General features: G+C 34.2%; 1 protein-coding gene across 6 annotated transcripts in view; it reads right to left on the bottom strand.

Annotated features, from left to right (window-relative positions):
- Window positions 1-3,852: 3,852 nt before the first annotated feature.
- The window catches only part of PGGT1B (protein geranylgeranyltransferase type I subunit beta), a 59,674-nt gene continuing 50,122 nt past the window's right edge, over window positions 3,853-13,404 (bottom strand). For 4 of the 6 annotated variants that reach the window (XM_074202926.1, XM_074202927.1, XM_074202923.1 and 1 more), the window contains exon 9: window positions 3,854-12,812. In XM_074202926.1, the coding sequence (XP_074059027.1) occupies window positions 12,634-12,812 (179 nt within the window). In that variant the 3' untranslated portion in view covers window positions 3,854-12,633. Of the gene's footprint in view, window positions 12,813-13,404 lie in introns of all 6 variants that reach the window. The other 2 variants (XM_074202925.1, XR_012471826.1) reach the window with 2 other exon arrangements.

Genomic DNA, 13,404 nt, shown 5'->3' with positions numbered 1-13,404 from the left:
AATCAAGAAACTTTGATCCTTGCCTTAGATTCTTTATAATTGAAATAACAGTGGCAAACCCCAAGTGAAATGCCTTTATATTTTGCAAATTTCTCCAGCTTTTAAGAGGAAAATAAAGATTATCATGTCAGTTTTAACTTCTCTCAGGTTTAAGTGTAGTATCCCTACAACAATATTAGTCTTCTAAATTCTGCCATAGTCTGAACAAAGAATATATTACTGCTGTTGAGAGTAAAGCCTTTGGCAAGCAATTCACTATCCTTTCTATGGAACAACGTTAAGGGTGTTTTTAATATATTGGTTTTTATAGTATCGAGTAGTTTACTGGATTTTTCAATGATAAGGTAATACTACCTTGGCAGATATAACTGGACTGAACCTAAAGGGTACATTTGGAAACAATACACCATTGTTTCCAAAGAAATGAGATATGTGAAGAGATACACAGTTTGTTACTAGATACCAAGGGATCCATATCAAATTGCCAGCTTTCCTTTTAATAAGGTAGTCAATCACAATGCAGACAGACCAGGCTTTCAGTTTGGGATACATTTCTTGATTGATGACAACAAACAAGAATGGGAAAAGTGCAGATGAGAAAAATTGCAATAGATCAATACAGGGGCACTTAACATAAATAATTTGTGCAACATCTTTAGTGTCTTTGACATGGTTTTTTCCATTGTACCAGGCTCTGTAAATAGTCCTCCAAACATGCAGATAGAAGATCATGGACACTGACAGCTTGCCTCTTTGGGTACTGCTCTGTCCACTTCTCAGAATCAGGAAAACCTGAGTTCAAGACCTGCTCTGACATTAGCTCTGTGACCATAGACAAAATAATTTAACCTCTTTGAGCATCACTTTTCTCAGTTGTAAAATAAGATACTAACATATCAAAGAATTCCTTCAAAGTTCAAATGAGATAATTTACAGAAGGGGCTTGTAAAATAATGCAACTATATAAATATTAGTCATGATTATAAATTATATTTATTGAATCTGACAACCATAAAAAAATTGTGATTTTGTTGGCTACTTGTTCCCAAAAGTAATTTTTAAAACACCTTTTTATTCTAAGAGCTCTTTTTTTTTTTTAAAGGATTTTGCAAGGCAAATGGGGTTAAATGGCCTGCCCAAGACCACACAAGCTAGGTAATTATTAAGTGTCTAGATTTGAACTCAGGCACTCCAGGGCCCACTAGTGCTCTATCCACTGTGCCACCTAGCCACCCCTTCTAAGGGCCCTTAAAGAAAGACTAAGGCCTCATCTGTTAAATCATCTTTTGATATGACAGCATAACCCTACTGATTTATCAACCAATTGATCAGTAAATATTATTAAGGCTCTACTAGGAAGGAAGGTGTACTGGTTCTGGAATCAGAGGACCTGGATTCATGATGGGGGCGAGTTATTGACCCTTCCTGGTCTCAGTCTCCTTATCTACACAGTGATGTGGTTGAGCTAGTTGGTATCTTCAGGGTCTAGAGCTATGCTCCTAGTTGCCAGACACTGTAGGAGCTGGGAACATAAATACATGAACCACTCCCACTTTGTCCTTATTCATGATTAGCTCCTACCAAATAAACTTTTTGTCCCACTAACTTAAGGAGCACTCTACCTTATCCTACTTGTAAACCTTAAATCAAATCACAAATAGTCGGACTTTTTTGCTTGAGTTTTAATGTGGGATAAATGAAATTTAAATTGTACACAACAGATAAGAAACTTGACTATCCACATATCTAGGAGAGAGCATTTTTGCTAGGAGGCATATTGGATCCACAGATCCATCTTGTTCCCTGGGTCATCCCTAATGGCCCCAGAGCCACAGATCCCTGGCACTATTGCTCCTGCCTTGCAGGATTTTCCATCTGCTCAGATGTTCAGATAGGACCTCACAGTTTATCTGTCAATAGTCATCTACTTTCATGCTCAGCTTTGGAGTTCCTTCTTCCTGCCTTATCCATCTCCCTTACTTTTATTCACAAACTCCTTTAGAGGGAAATAAAGAACAGCAGAGTGAAACCAACTCGGGATTCAGCCCTCCCTCTCCCAAATCTCTTTGCATCAAAGTTAAGCTATTGATGCAAAGTATATAAAGTAACTGATGGTGGAAGATGTGGGGATCAGGAAAAGCCTCATTTGTCACTTGAGCTGAGGTTGGAAGGTAGGAGTTCTAAAGAGGTAGAAGGGAGGAGGGAGTACATTCCAGTCTCTGGGGACAGACTGTGAAAGGAACAGAAACAAGATATGGAATCTCAGGTACAAGGAATACCACACAGGCCAGTTTGTCTGGACCAAAGTTCACAAAGGTAAGCCAGAACCAGACTGTGAAGGGTTTTAAATGCCAAACAAAAGCCCTTGAAGCCAGCAGAATGGGAGGGTGAGACTGTTGCTTCAGTAAAGGTAGCTGTGCAAAGCATAGGGTGAAGAAGTAGAGTGGTCTGAAGAAGGGAAACCAAATAAGAAGTTATTGCAATAGTCCGGGTTACTTAATGAGGACTTTGAATACAGCAGTGAATTTGTGAGTGAGAGAAGGGGAGATGCAGGAGTTATCCAATATGGATAAAGAGTAGAAAGGAACTTCAGAGGGCAAACCTTTCATATCCCATGTGAAGAAACTGAGGTCCATAGAGGTTGAGTGACTTGCCTAAGATTACACGGGCAATTAATTAGCTTCAGGGCAGAGTTTGAACCCAGGACCTCATACAGCCATTCTACTACACCACAGTATCTGAGGTTTACAAGTTTTGTTGTTTTGGTTACAACATTCTTTTCTGCAACTTCTCATGTGGCAGAGATATGTCAATGAGATTCTGCACATGTAATGTTCTCAATGGGCATTAGCTGGACATACTTTATAAAGACTGATATCCTATTATGGAAGAAAGGGAGGATCAGGAAAGAAATTTATAGAAAAAAATCTACAGAAAAAGAATAGTCAGAAAGGAAAATAGTAAAAAGGGAAACACTAAGGCCCAACTATACAGAAATAATATGGCCTTTGAAAATTTGAAAAGACTAGCTATCAGGAAAATAGGATGATAAATGTCTACCTTTACCTTCAACCTTGAACTAAATCCCAGATCTGGTTAGACCAAACCAAGAGACAAACAATCATCTTTGTCTGAATTAGTCATTCCCAGCACAGGGTAACCTTTCCAGGAGAAAGTGTCACATCTACTCTTTTTTGTTTCCTTTTCATGGAAGCTTCTAAGGTAATGATCTCCATTCTAGTCTTTCCTATACAATTTCATACTCTACCCTTCCATTTAATTTATGAGAATGATGATGATGATAGTGATGATAGCTCCTACTATTTGACCAGACACTGCTTTGAAAAGATCTTAATTTGATTCTCACAACCAACCTGGGAAGTAGGTGTTTCCTTGTGATCCAAGACTTCCACCTTCTTCTGTCACCTGTAGTCTCAACAGATAAATGATATTTAAAAAAGAGGTGTTATCCCTCTGCTTGTCCCTTATACCCAAAGGATTAAAGGACCTTTCCATCTCACTTTCAATGAAACTTTCCTTCCTTTGTGGTTTTCCCCATTAGAATGTGAGCTCTTTGAGAGCAGGGTTACTTCCAATGCTCAGCAGCTTTTATCATTGCATGTGCTTAGTAAGTTTCCACTCCTAATTTACTTTCCACAATTCTGTCAAAAAGACAAATTAATTTCTAGAATTAACTAAATTGAGTAAAACTGTAATGACCCTCTTTCTCAAAATTATGAGAAAAATATCCCTTTGAATCATACAAATTTAAGTTATCATTATTGTATTGCAAGTCAACTCAACATTATGTTAAACATTTTTGATATGTTATTAGCAATATGGGGGTAGACCCTGTACTATCAATTTTGGGGAGTTTGGTCTGAAGTTTCTTGTGAGTCAACATTAAATGAGTGAAGAATAGGACTGGATTTTCTGTCAAACTCAGTAGAGTCAGAAAATAATGTTGACTTTTTTGCATAGTTTCAGTACTTTATAGTGCCTGGGCCTTACTGACCTAAACTAATCAATCCTTTCAATTCTGCTGAGATAATGAAATGAAAAGGTTTATGATTCCCGGGTTATAAAACACTGAACTCTATTTTAAGGAAATTATATGACTTATCAAAGGTCAGAGCACATTAATGACATGGTTGGGAGGAATGAAGCTGCTGCTTACTGCCTCAGTGAATATTATTGCTATCATAGCAAAACTCCTTAGATGAATCCAATTTTAAAACCATCTAAAGTCAGAATTTCTCAAATCCAGATTTTACTTGCTACAGAATAATAAACTCTCCCTCCACTAACATATTATTTTCATGACTCATCTTGTCATATTCTCAAGGATTCCCTAGAGCCAACTCTAACTGGTCAACACTACAAATCACTAGACTTAATAAAACATTCATGGTTGCTATTGTTGATCAGTCACTTTCAGTTGTGTCCAACTCTACATGACCCCTTTAGGGGTTTTCTTGGCAAAAACACTGGAGTAGTTTGCCATTTCCTTCTCTAGCTTATTGAAAGATAAGTCTTCCTGATTCAACTAGACACTATTTGACATGTGTTTTTTTTCCATTTTTTGCAAAACAATGGGATTAAGTGACTTGCCCAAGGTCACACAACTAGGTAATCATTAAATGTCTGACAAAATTTGAATTTAGGTAATCCTGACTCCAAGGTTGGTGCTCTATCCACTGCGCCACCTAGTTGTCCCATGAATAAAGGACAACTTCCTCCAACTTGTTTTGGAGCACTAGGTCCTTTAAAGTTGGAAAGGCCTCAATTAGTGCCCAATAGTCATTCAAGATATAATTCAATGACTACTAGTTTGCAAATCTGGGGTACCCAGATGGTACAGTATATAGAGTAGCAGGTTCAGAAATATTAGTTCAAATAGGGTCTCAGACACTAACTGTATGACCTGGGCAAGTCACTTAACCCTGTTTGTCTCAGTTTCCTCATCTGTAAAATGGTAAACCACTTTAATATCTTTGCCAAGAGAACCCCAAATGGAATCATGAAGGGTTTGACCATGAATGAATAAAAATTGTGAGGCACATGCCTTAAGGACTACAAAATGTAGGATTACAAAGACAATATAGATTATCTCTGTCTTGTTTATATTACTGAGGAGATATATGTGTGCATTTATACAAAAATTCAAGATAATATGAGGCAGTTAGCTCTAATAGCTGGTGAGAATGAAGACTTTCCTTAGAAAGTAGCACTTGACTGGGGTCTTGAAAGAAGCTAGAGTTTCCAAGAAATAGAGTTAAGACAGTACATTCCAGGTTTGAGGGCTAGCCTATGCAAAGATGGAAGACAAAATTTTGAGTTCAGAGAACCTAGGAGACCAGTTTAGTTGGAATATGCAATGCATGAAGAGAAGCAAAAATGAAATGTAGAAAATACATTGATTTGGGTTGCTAAGGGAAGGACAAAAGGTCACCAACCCTATTTTAAATTCTGAACTTAAAACCACCAAAGAGAATATTTCCAGATATTTATGAAAATATGCAAAAAGAATGTGTATATGAAACTTCCAATTTTTATTTTATATTACTTTAGAAGTATGTAATTTTCAAAACTATTCTTCTATGCTTTCTTCTGAATCACCTTTTGTTTTCTTTATTTTTTGTTTTTATCTTTATTTTTCATTTAAGGATTTTTAAATTGTCTTTCCATTAACTTCACCATTGAGCAATTTAAAAATCCTCAAAATCCTTATTGCATAGCTACGTAGTTCAGATAGACAAATTTTACACGTTATATCCAAAAAATCATTTCTGCATTTTAAGTTCACTTCTCTGAAGAGTGGTATCTTCATTCTTTTCTATTCATGGTTTGTCAGTAATATTTCTAGTCTTTCATTACTGATTTTTTTATGTAATTGTTATATATTCACACACACATAATTGTGCTCTGCAAAAGAGGATCTCAGTTTCTTCTTTAGTTGTATATTGTATAATTTCTTATATCACAATAATATATATCCATATATCACAATCTGTTTTAGCCATGCTCCAATAGATACTTTCTTGGTTTCCAACTTTTGGTCACAATGAAGAGTTGCTATAAAAATATTTGTATACCTAGATCTTTTCCCTTTTCAGATTTTTTAGGGTATCAGCCTAGTAGCTGCACAGATACATTAAACAGTATGCTCATCTTGGTAATTTTCTGGGCACAATTCCAAATTGTTTTACTGAATGGCTAGACCAACAGTGTACTAGGTGCAGCTATTTTCCCATAAAAACTCCAGCATTCGCTTTTTGCCAGTCTGATAGTATGAAGTAGAACCTCAAAACTGCTTTAATTTGTATTTTTTAATCATATATTCAGTTTCTAGCACAATACCTAACATACAACAGGTATTATATAAAGTCTTATTCCCTCTTCCCCTCATAAATAATTGCTGATGGTACTTATGTTATGATCATGATGCTGAAGTTCAAGGTTGCTTGAAACATGGTGCCCATGTTTTGTTTTGCAGGAATTCTTCAAGCTTCTTTGCTAATTGTCCACTTTTTCATCAATGATTAGATTCATTTTTCAATGTACATTATTTTTGGTTGAATCCTGAGTTCCTTAGATACTAAAATATACTAATCCATTCCCTCTGGTTTGAAATATTTCTCTTTATTATAACAAATATACAGGTAGAATAAATTTTCTCACTTTGAGAAAAATACATCCTTCCTTTTTGGAATTAATATTTTTGCTGGTTTTATGTGATTTGCTAATGTTTACTCAATTTTTTGCATTCTCTTCCAACAATTACTTTGTGATTGAATTAAGCAACATTCACATAGGGGAAATTGGGAAGACTATCTCAGAACATTTGTGTGTATTTGCTGCTAACAGCGGATCAAAACACAGAAGTCACTGAACAAGAAAAACAAAATTACTTGTGCAACTAATTTTTGTGAATTCTTTGTGATTTTGGGGATACTAGCTCTTGCCCTACATTTTGGAGGGGAGGAGTTGTTCTGGATCTGTAAAGTCAATTGTGTAGAGAATTCATTGTATGGAAATTTTCCCACCTTCCCTATCTGTAACGTACAGTCTTAAGTTACCTGAGCACTGAGGTCAAATGACATCCATCATCTTACTAGTTCTGTCAAAAGTAAGATTTGAATTCAGGCTCTAAGCCGATCCTCTGAAACACTGTGCCACACTATCTCTTTTTACCCTTAGATTTTTAAAGTTATATTTTCTATTCGAAGATTATTAAAAATGGAAAGTATTACCTGATAATTTGGCAACCAAAAACTTACCTAAAATATAAAGAAAAACATACTTGATATATTTTGTTACAGTGAATTAAATTATTTATTAAAGAAATCATGCAATTCATGACTTTAGAGTGATAAGATTAAAACAGAAAATATTCATTAATATTGCTAAAGTTACAGATGACCACTTTCTCTGATTATTTTAAATGAACTTCTTTCTCTCTGCAGGCTTCATTCTGAGAACATATACCTTCTTCTTTGGATTAGAATTTGCCTTAAACTAAAAGCCAGTACAAACCTTTTCCCTTTCCCTTTCCCCCATATACACAGAGACACATACAATTTCTTCATTATTAGAATTCTATTTTTTCTTTCTGGTTAATAAATCTCCTAATATAGGTTAGGAAAATAAAAGACTTTAAACAACAGAATATGTAAGCCAAATTTACTACATGAAAATGAAAATTATGAACAGTTTCAGTGGCCATTTCATGTTCTGAACAAAATGATACTTTGGAATGTTGTGTTAAATTAATTATCTAGCAATCTGGAGTCTAGTCCTAACCTCCAATCTCTTTACTTCACTAGGTCTGAGTTTTCTACTTTTAAAAGGATTCCATTTGGCTAGATTTCTTACCTTTTTCCATTTATTTAGGTGTTGGATTTGAGGAATTCAATAGAAAGTGCTGGATTTGAAGTCAGCACAGAACTGGGTTTGAATTTATTTACTAGTTTTGTGAATTTAGTTCAACTTTAAGATTCCATGATTTTTAAATCTGAAGTGCAGAGTTCTTTTAACAGATAATTCTCTAAGACTAAGTTACAGCCAAGTTTGTGATCTGCTTTAGTGGAATGAGTTTCCACATTAACAGTCTCAGAGAAATCAAGAATTTTCTTTAATGAAGAAAATGCATAGAGTATGATAATTTATTTATATAGGTGCTTTAATTTAAAACTTGCTGTGAGAAACCTTCTACTAAAATACTCCAAAGTGTAACTGGTGAGGAAGATCATACAAATGAACATATATAATCCCAGGTCTTACCAAATTAGAAAGTCTTCCAGAATGGGTCTAGAATCATCATCTGCTGCTGATTCACATGTTAAGCACATCCTTCGTAAAAATGTAAAGTTAACACAGGAAATTTCACAAATATTAGAACAGTCTTACATAATTGACTTAAAATGGAGAGAACACAAGATCCTAACTGTTTCATCATTAACAGAAAAGTATTTGATTTAGAAGATGTGTGTGTAAAGCACTTTAAAGGCTTCCCTTTTAACACGCTGTCTCTCATGCACATCATTTAGATAATACAAACATCTGATACAACAACTGAGAATCAGAGAGTAGATTCTTGAAGAAAATATTCCATGAGTCACAGGAGTTGAATGTTCACCAAAATTATATATAATGTGAGCACTTACTTTTGCTCAAGAAACGTTTGTTCTATAAATCGAAAACTAGCTCCAAATCCATTTTTGTTTTCACTGTTTAGAAACTATTTTTAAAATGTGTTGATCTTTCTTTTCTGCACTTCTAAGAGCAATTATCATCACTAAATATTTCTTGATGACTGAAAATCTTAAAGTGTCTCAGGGTTATCATTCTGAATGCCAGAGTCAATTTATAATAGAAGATGTAAAAGATTCAAGAATTTCTGCTTCAAGCTCAGGAGTCAAATGTTCTCAGATTTAGAGGAAGAATTTTAGAGCTAAGTCAGTCTAACACTTTCATTTGAGGCCCAGAGAAGTTAAGTAACCTGTCCAAGATCACATAGGAAAGTAAACAACAGATCTGGGATTTGACTATGCCCTGATTCCAAACTGAACATTTCTTTTGACTTAGCTCTGAAAGAAAGAATACAATTTGCTTTTTTCGTATGCCAATTCTAACAGAAGGAGCTGGACCTCAGTAGCTCCAGTGACATTAGGAAGTGGAAGGAGAAGTGAGAAGTATGGAACAGGAGAGTGGCTAGGTGGCGCAGTAGATAGAGCACCGACCCTGGAGTCAGGAGGACCCAAGTTCAAATTCGGCCTCAGACACTAATAATTATCTAGCTATATGACCTTGGACAAGTCACTCAACCCCACTGCCTTAAATAAATTAAAAAAAAAAAAAAAAGAAGAGAGTACAGGGATCCCTAGTAACTAAACTGCTGAGCAGGATAGTAACTAGATTAGGAAAGCATTTCAAAATATAAAAAGCCAAGAAATTTGGAATGAAAATCAGTAGTTCTGGAAGATAATATAGGATCCCCATAGGCAGTGGTATAGGATATGAAGAGTAGCAGACTTCCACTGAAGTTTCTAAATATAATTACCATTGTATTTACAATGGTAATAAAGGAGGGAAAAAATAAGGATAAGGAAATCCCAAGTGCAAGGATGAAAGTAGAGCTAGCTAACAATGGTTGAAAATCAAGGGCCCAGGATTCAGAGTGGTAATGAGTTGTCCATGGTGACAACATGTGAGGGGTATTTTAAGTCAGGGTCTGTCTGTAATTAAAAAAAAAAAGAAAACAGACAAAGGAACAAGTAGCACTTGGAAAATATGATTGATAAAAAATTTGAAAATTTAAATTCCTGGTGGTAGAGAAACCTTGTTTTACCATCAATGTTTCTTCTAAATGTGGAATGACAGAAAGTTACAGTTAACTTAAAGGTATTGGGGGGGGGGGTCTGTTTGATGTTTTATACAATTTTTATGCTTTCTTCCCTATTATTTCATTATTATTCACTATTGTTTCTGATAAAGAATGTATACACAGACAAACACACACACCCCTATAATTTTATTCATTAATACTTTTCTTGTAAAATTGAATAGAAAAAATAAGAAGTGAATTCTATAGAATTACTCTTAGTCAAATAGTACTTCTGTAATACATTGCAATGGACAACTAATATTGATGGGTCCAATAATAAAAGTAAAGATACAAAAAAGCCATTAATAATAAGTATATAATGCAGCTTGTAAGCTTTTTAAGTCTAACCAAGTATAACATGGAGGAATTTAGAGCGTTTTGAAAATCTTAAGAACTAGCCTCTTTCATCATAGAAATCTCTCAATTTTTATGAATACTATTTAACAAAGAAGTTATTTTATGTATGTTCCCTAAATTTAGAACAATTATATATATATATATGTATACTGACTTAAATAACTGAAGTATAAAAGCTTTAGTAGATCTTGAATATTTAATTGTAAATTACCTGTAAATACTTTAAACAGAATTTAAACAAAAGGATTATCTATGAAAGGAAATAGCATCAAGTTTTATTGCTGCCACTGTTTTTCTTAAACATTAAAATGATTTTAATTTTCCCAATTCAAAGAAAACAGAAAAAGAATGCAGATAAATTTTACAAATAAGTATGAAGGTAATAATAATCAACAGTTTGCTGATTTCACAGGATATAACTTCTTTGTCTTCATAGTATGCTTTTCTGGAGAAGGCTATTATTTAAAGAGCAATTTTGATGTCAAGTTGGGAAAACAAAATGATCAAACACCACCTATGCATGATACCAACAATTTTGTTAAAATGATGATTACATATGCAGGGTTGTCCCTAAAATCTTAGTGCAGTTTTAAGCCTTAAAGCCTAAAAAAAAAATAACTTAAAACAGCACTAAGTCTTTGGGGAATTCCTGTATATAGAAAAAAATATAACAGTCTGATCACAGGAAAAAAGGAAGGAAGGAGGAAAAAACATAAGTCTTTCCTGAGATCTACCTTACCTTCCTAAACTGTAGTAATTAGACAACTATTTAGATGGGAAGAGGGAGTCTTACCCAATTTCAAGTTTGCCTATCTTTGAGCAACAAGGTACAGTATAGACAAGATTTACAGATAGTGGTCACCAATAAAGACTCCAAATTACTACATTACCTTCCTTTAAAAATAAACATAATTCTTAACAATTGTTCAGGCTCCTCAGCCTCTGTGGTCCATTTTAATCCTTTAAAAAAGGTTCATCAGAATACACATCACACATACATGCATGTATATATAAACATACATAAATGTGTAATAATAATAATAATAATAATTATTATTATATTTATATTGTGCCTAAGGTTTGCCAAGCACTTGATAAATATTATCTCATTTTATCCTCCCTACAACCATGTAAGGTGGGTTTTGTTATTCTCCCCATTTTACAAATGAGGAAACTGAGGCAGACAGAGGTTAAGTGACTTGCCCAAGGTCACAAAGCTAAGTGTCTGAGGCTGACTGGACTTGAACTTCTCTTCCCAACTCCAGGTCCAGTGCTCTAACCATCATGCCAGATGCCACTATTCAAACATATATGTGCTCTTGGAAAGTGTTTATTATATTCCTGAATGTAGATTTCAACTTGCTTAAGTAATGGATTAGTTAAATCATGGAAGCACCATTTGCTGCTCATAAATAGATTATAGGCAAAATATCAACAAAAACCCAAATGGTCAAAAATATCAGAATAATAAAGTTTTGAATTTCAAGTATGACATGATTACACTTTTTAAAATTACTACTCACTTACTTTAAAATCTTAGTTTTTTAAGAAGGCTGTTCCATTCTCCCAGAAAGGCAAAAGGGAACAAATATTCTGAAATTGAAATAAAAAATAAATGGGAATTCTTTCATATCATGACTAAACCCAAACTACATATGGTTCAGTTTATATCACCTTCTTACTCTACTGTGGTTCAATTACATAGTTCATCATTATCTTATTTAATAACAATCTCTCTTTAGAAAGCTTTCATAGTAATTATTGAGCCTATTTCCTCTTGGTACAAAATTATTACTGAATTTCTTTAAAGAGGACCCATAATTTTAAATGGCACATCAACTTAAGGATATGACAGAATACTCATTTTAAAAAATTTGGAAACAACTCTGCTTTCAAAGAATAATTCCCAGAAACATAATTTATTCCCGAACCCTTCTATATTTTATAGATAAATCAAGTTTTGCAAAAGGCCATTAAGTAGTCTCTGGAAGGTTGTCAAGTGTCATATGAAGTGTAAACTTGTTTTAAAGATACTTTTTGATTAATGCACTTTGACATGGTTTGTATTGAAAATTTCTAAAAAAATCTTTTTTTAACAAATACACATATATAGTTCATTTGCTTCAAGGGGTCTCTAAGAAATATAAGCCACTTAAAGAAGCATCAGATTCTACAGTGGCAAACATCAACACACATAAAACACTCGAATCACAGTGCAAAGGGCTAAGCTCAAGACTATATCCCAAAGTGACACCAGCATAAGATTTGATTGTATGACTCTAACTCTTAAAAAAAAAATAGCACACTTGGTTATGCATGGCTTTGAGCCTTAGTCTAATATTATGCTATCAATTATTAACCCTATTCCCCTCCCACAAAACTAAAATCAGTCACGTAGAAATATACATATTCTCTGAACATTTAGAGTCCTTGGTTTTCCAGCTTTGATGGAGATCCTGAAGGCGTTCAGAAGTCCGTGTGCTTATATTAAGGGCAGGATGAACTTTGCAAATTCCACTTTCCTCCATCAAAGACAGACCGCAGATTCCAAAGTATGCATGCAAAGCATCTGAAAATAAAATATTAATATTTTGATGATTATTTATTTTGGCATATGCTGAAAGACACTTTCGGTGCATAGCAGATTACCACTCCTTGATTCACCTCAACAAACATTTATGGAGTGCCAATTATGTATAATGCAACTTACTTAGTCACAGGGGAATAGAACAGTGAATAAATGAACTCTGACGTAAATGCAAACATTGTAGATGGGTAGATAAGACAGATACACAAATAAAATACAAAAAACAGAATATGAAGAGTAATTGTATAGGCATAGAGACAGAACTTCCTACTTGGCAAGTGGTGGTAGAGAAAAATAAGGATGAGGAATTCCCTGAAATGGATTTTAAAGGATAGTCAAGATATCAGTAAGGGAGAAATATCTGGATGTTACAAGGACAGAGGGAAGAAAAGGCATTGGATTGAATTTAGGTATTAGTAAATAGGTCTGTATGACCAGGAATGTAAAATACACACACACACAAAGTGGCTTATTAAAAGTATTTCTTTTAAAATCTTCAAACCTATACTCTGTAAAAGTTAACATCAGTAAATTTTTACAGAATATTGGAATTAGACTATATTTTAAAGACCTC

Source organism: Macrotis lagotis, chromosome X (genome assembly GCF_037893015.1).
Source record: "Macrotis lagotis isolate mMagLag1 chromosome X, bilby.v1.9.chrom.fasta, whole genome shotgun sequence".
Lineage (NCBI taxonomy): Eukaryota > Metazoa > Chordata > Mammalia > Peramelemorphia > Peramelidae > Macrotis > Macrotis lagotis.
The sequence above is the reverse complement of the archived record's forward strand: the minus strand, read 5'-3'. Positions and strand labels throughout refer to the sequence as shown.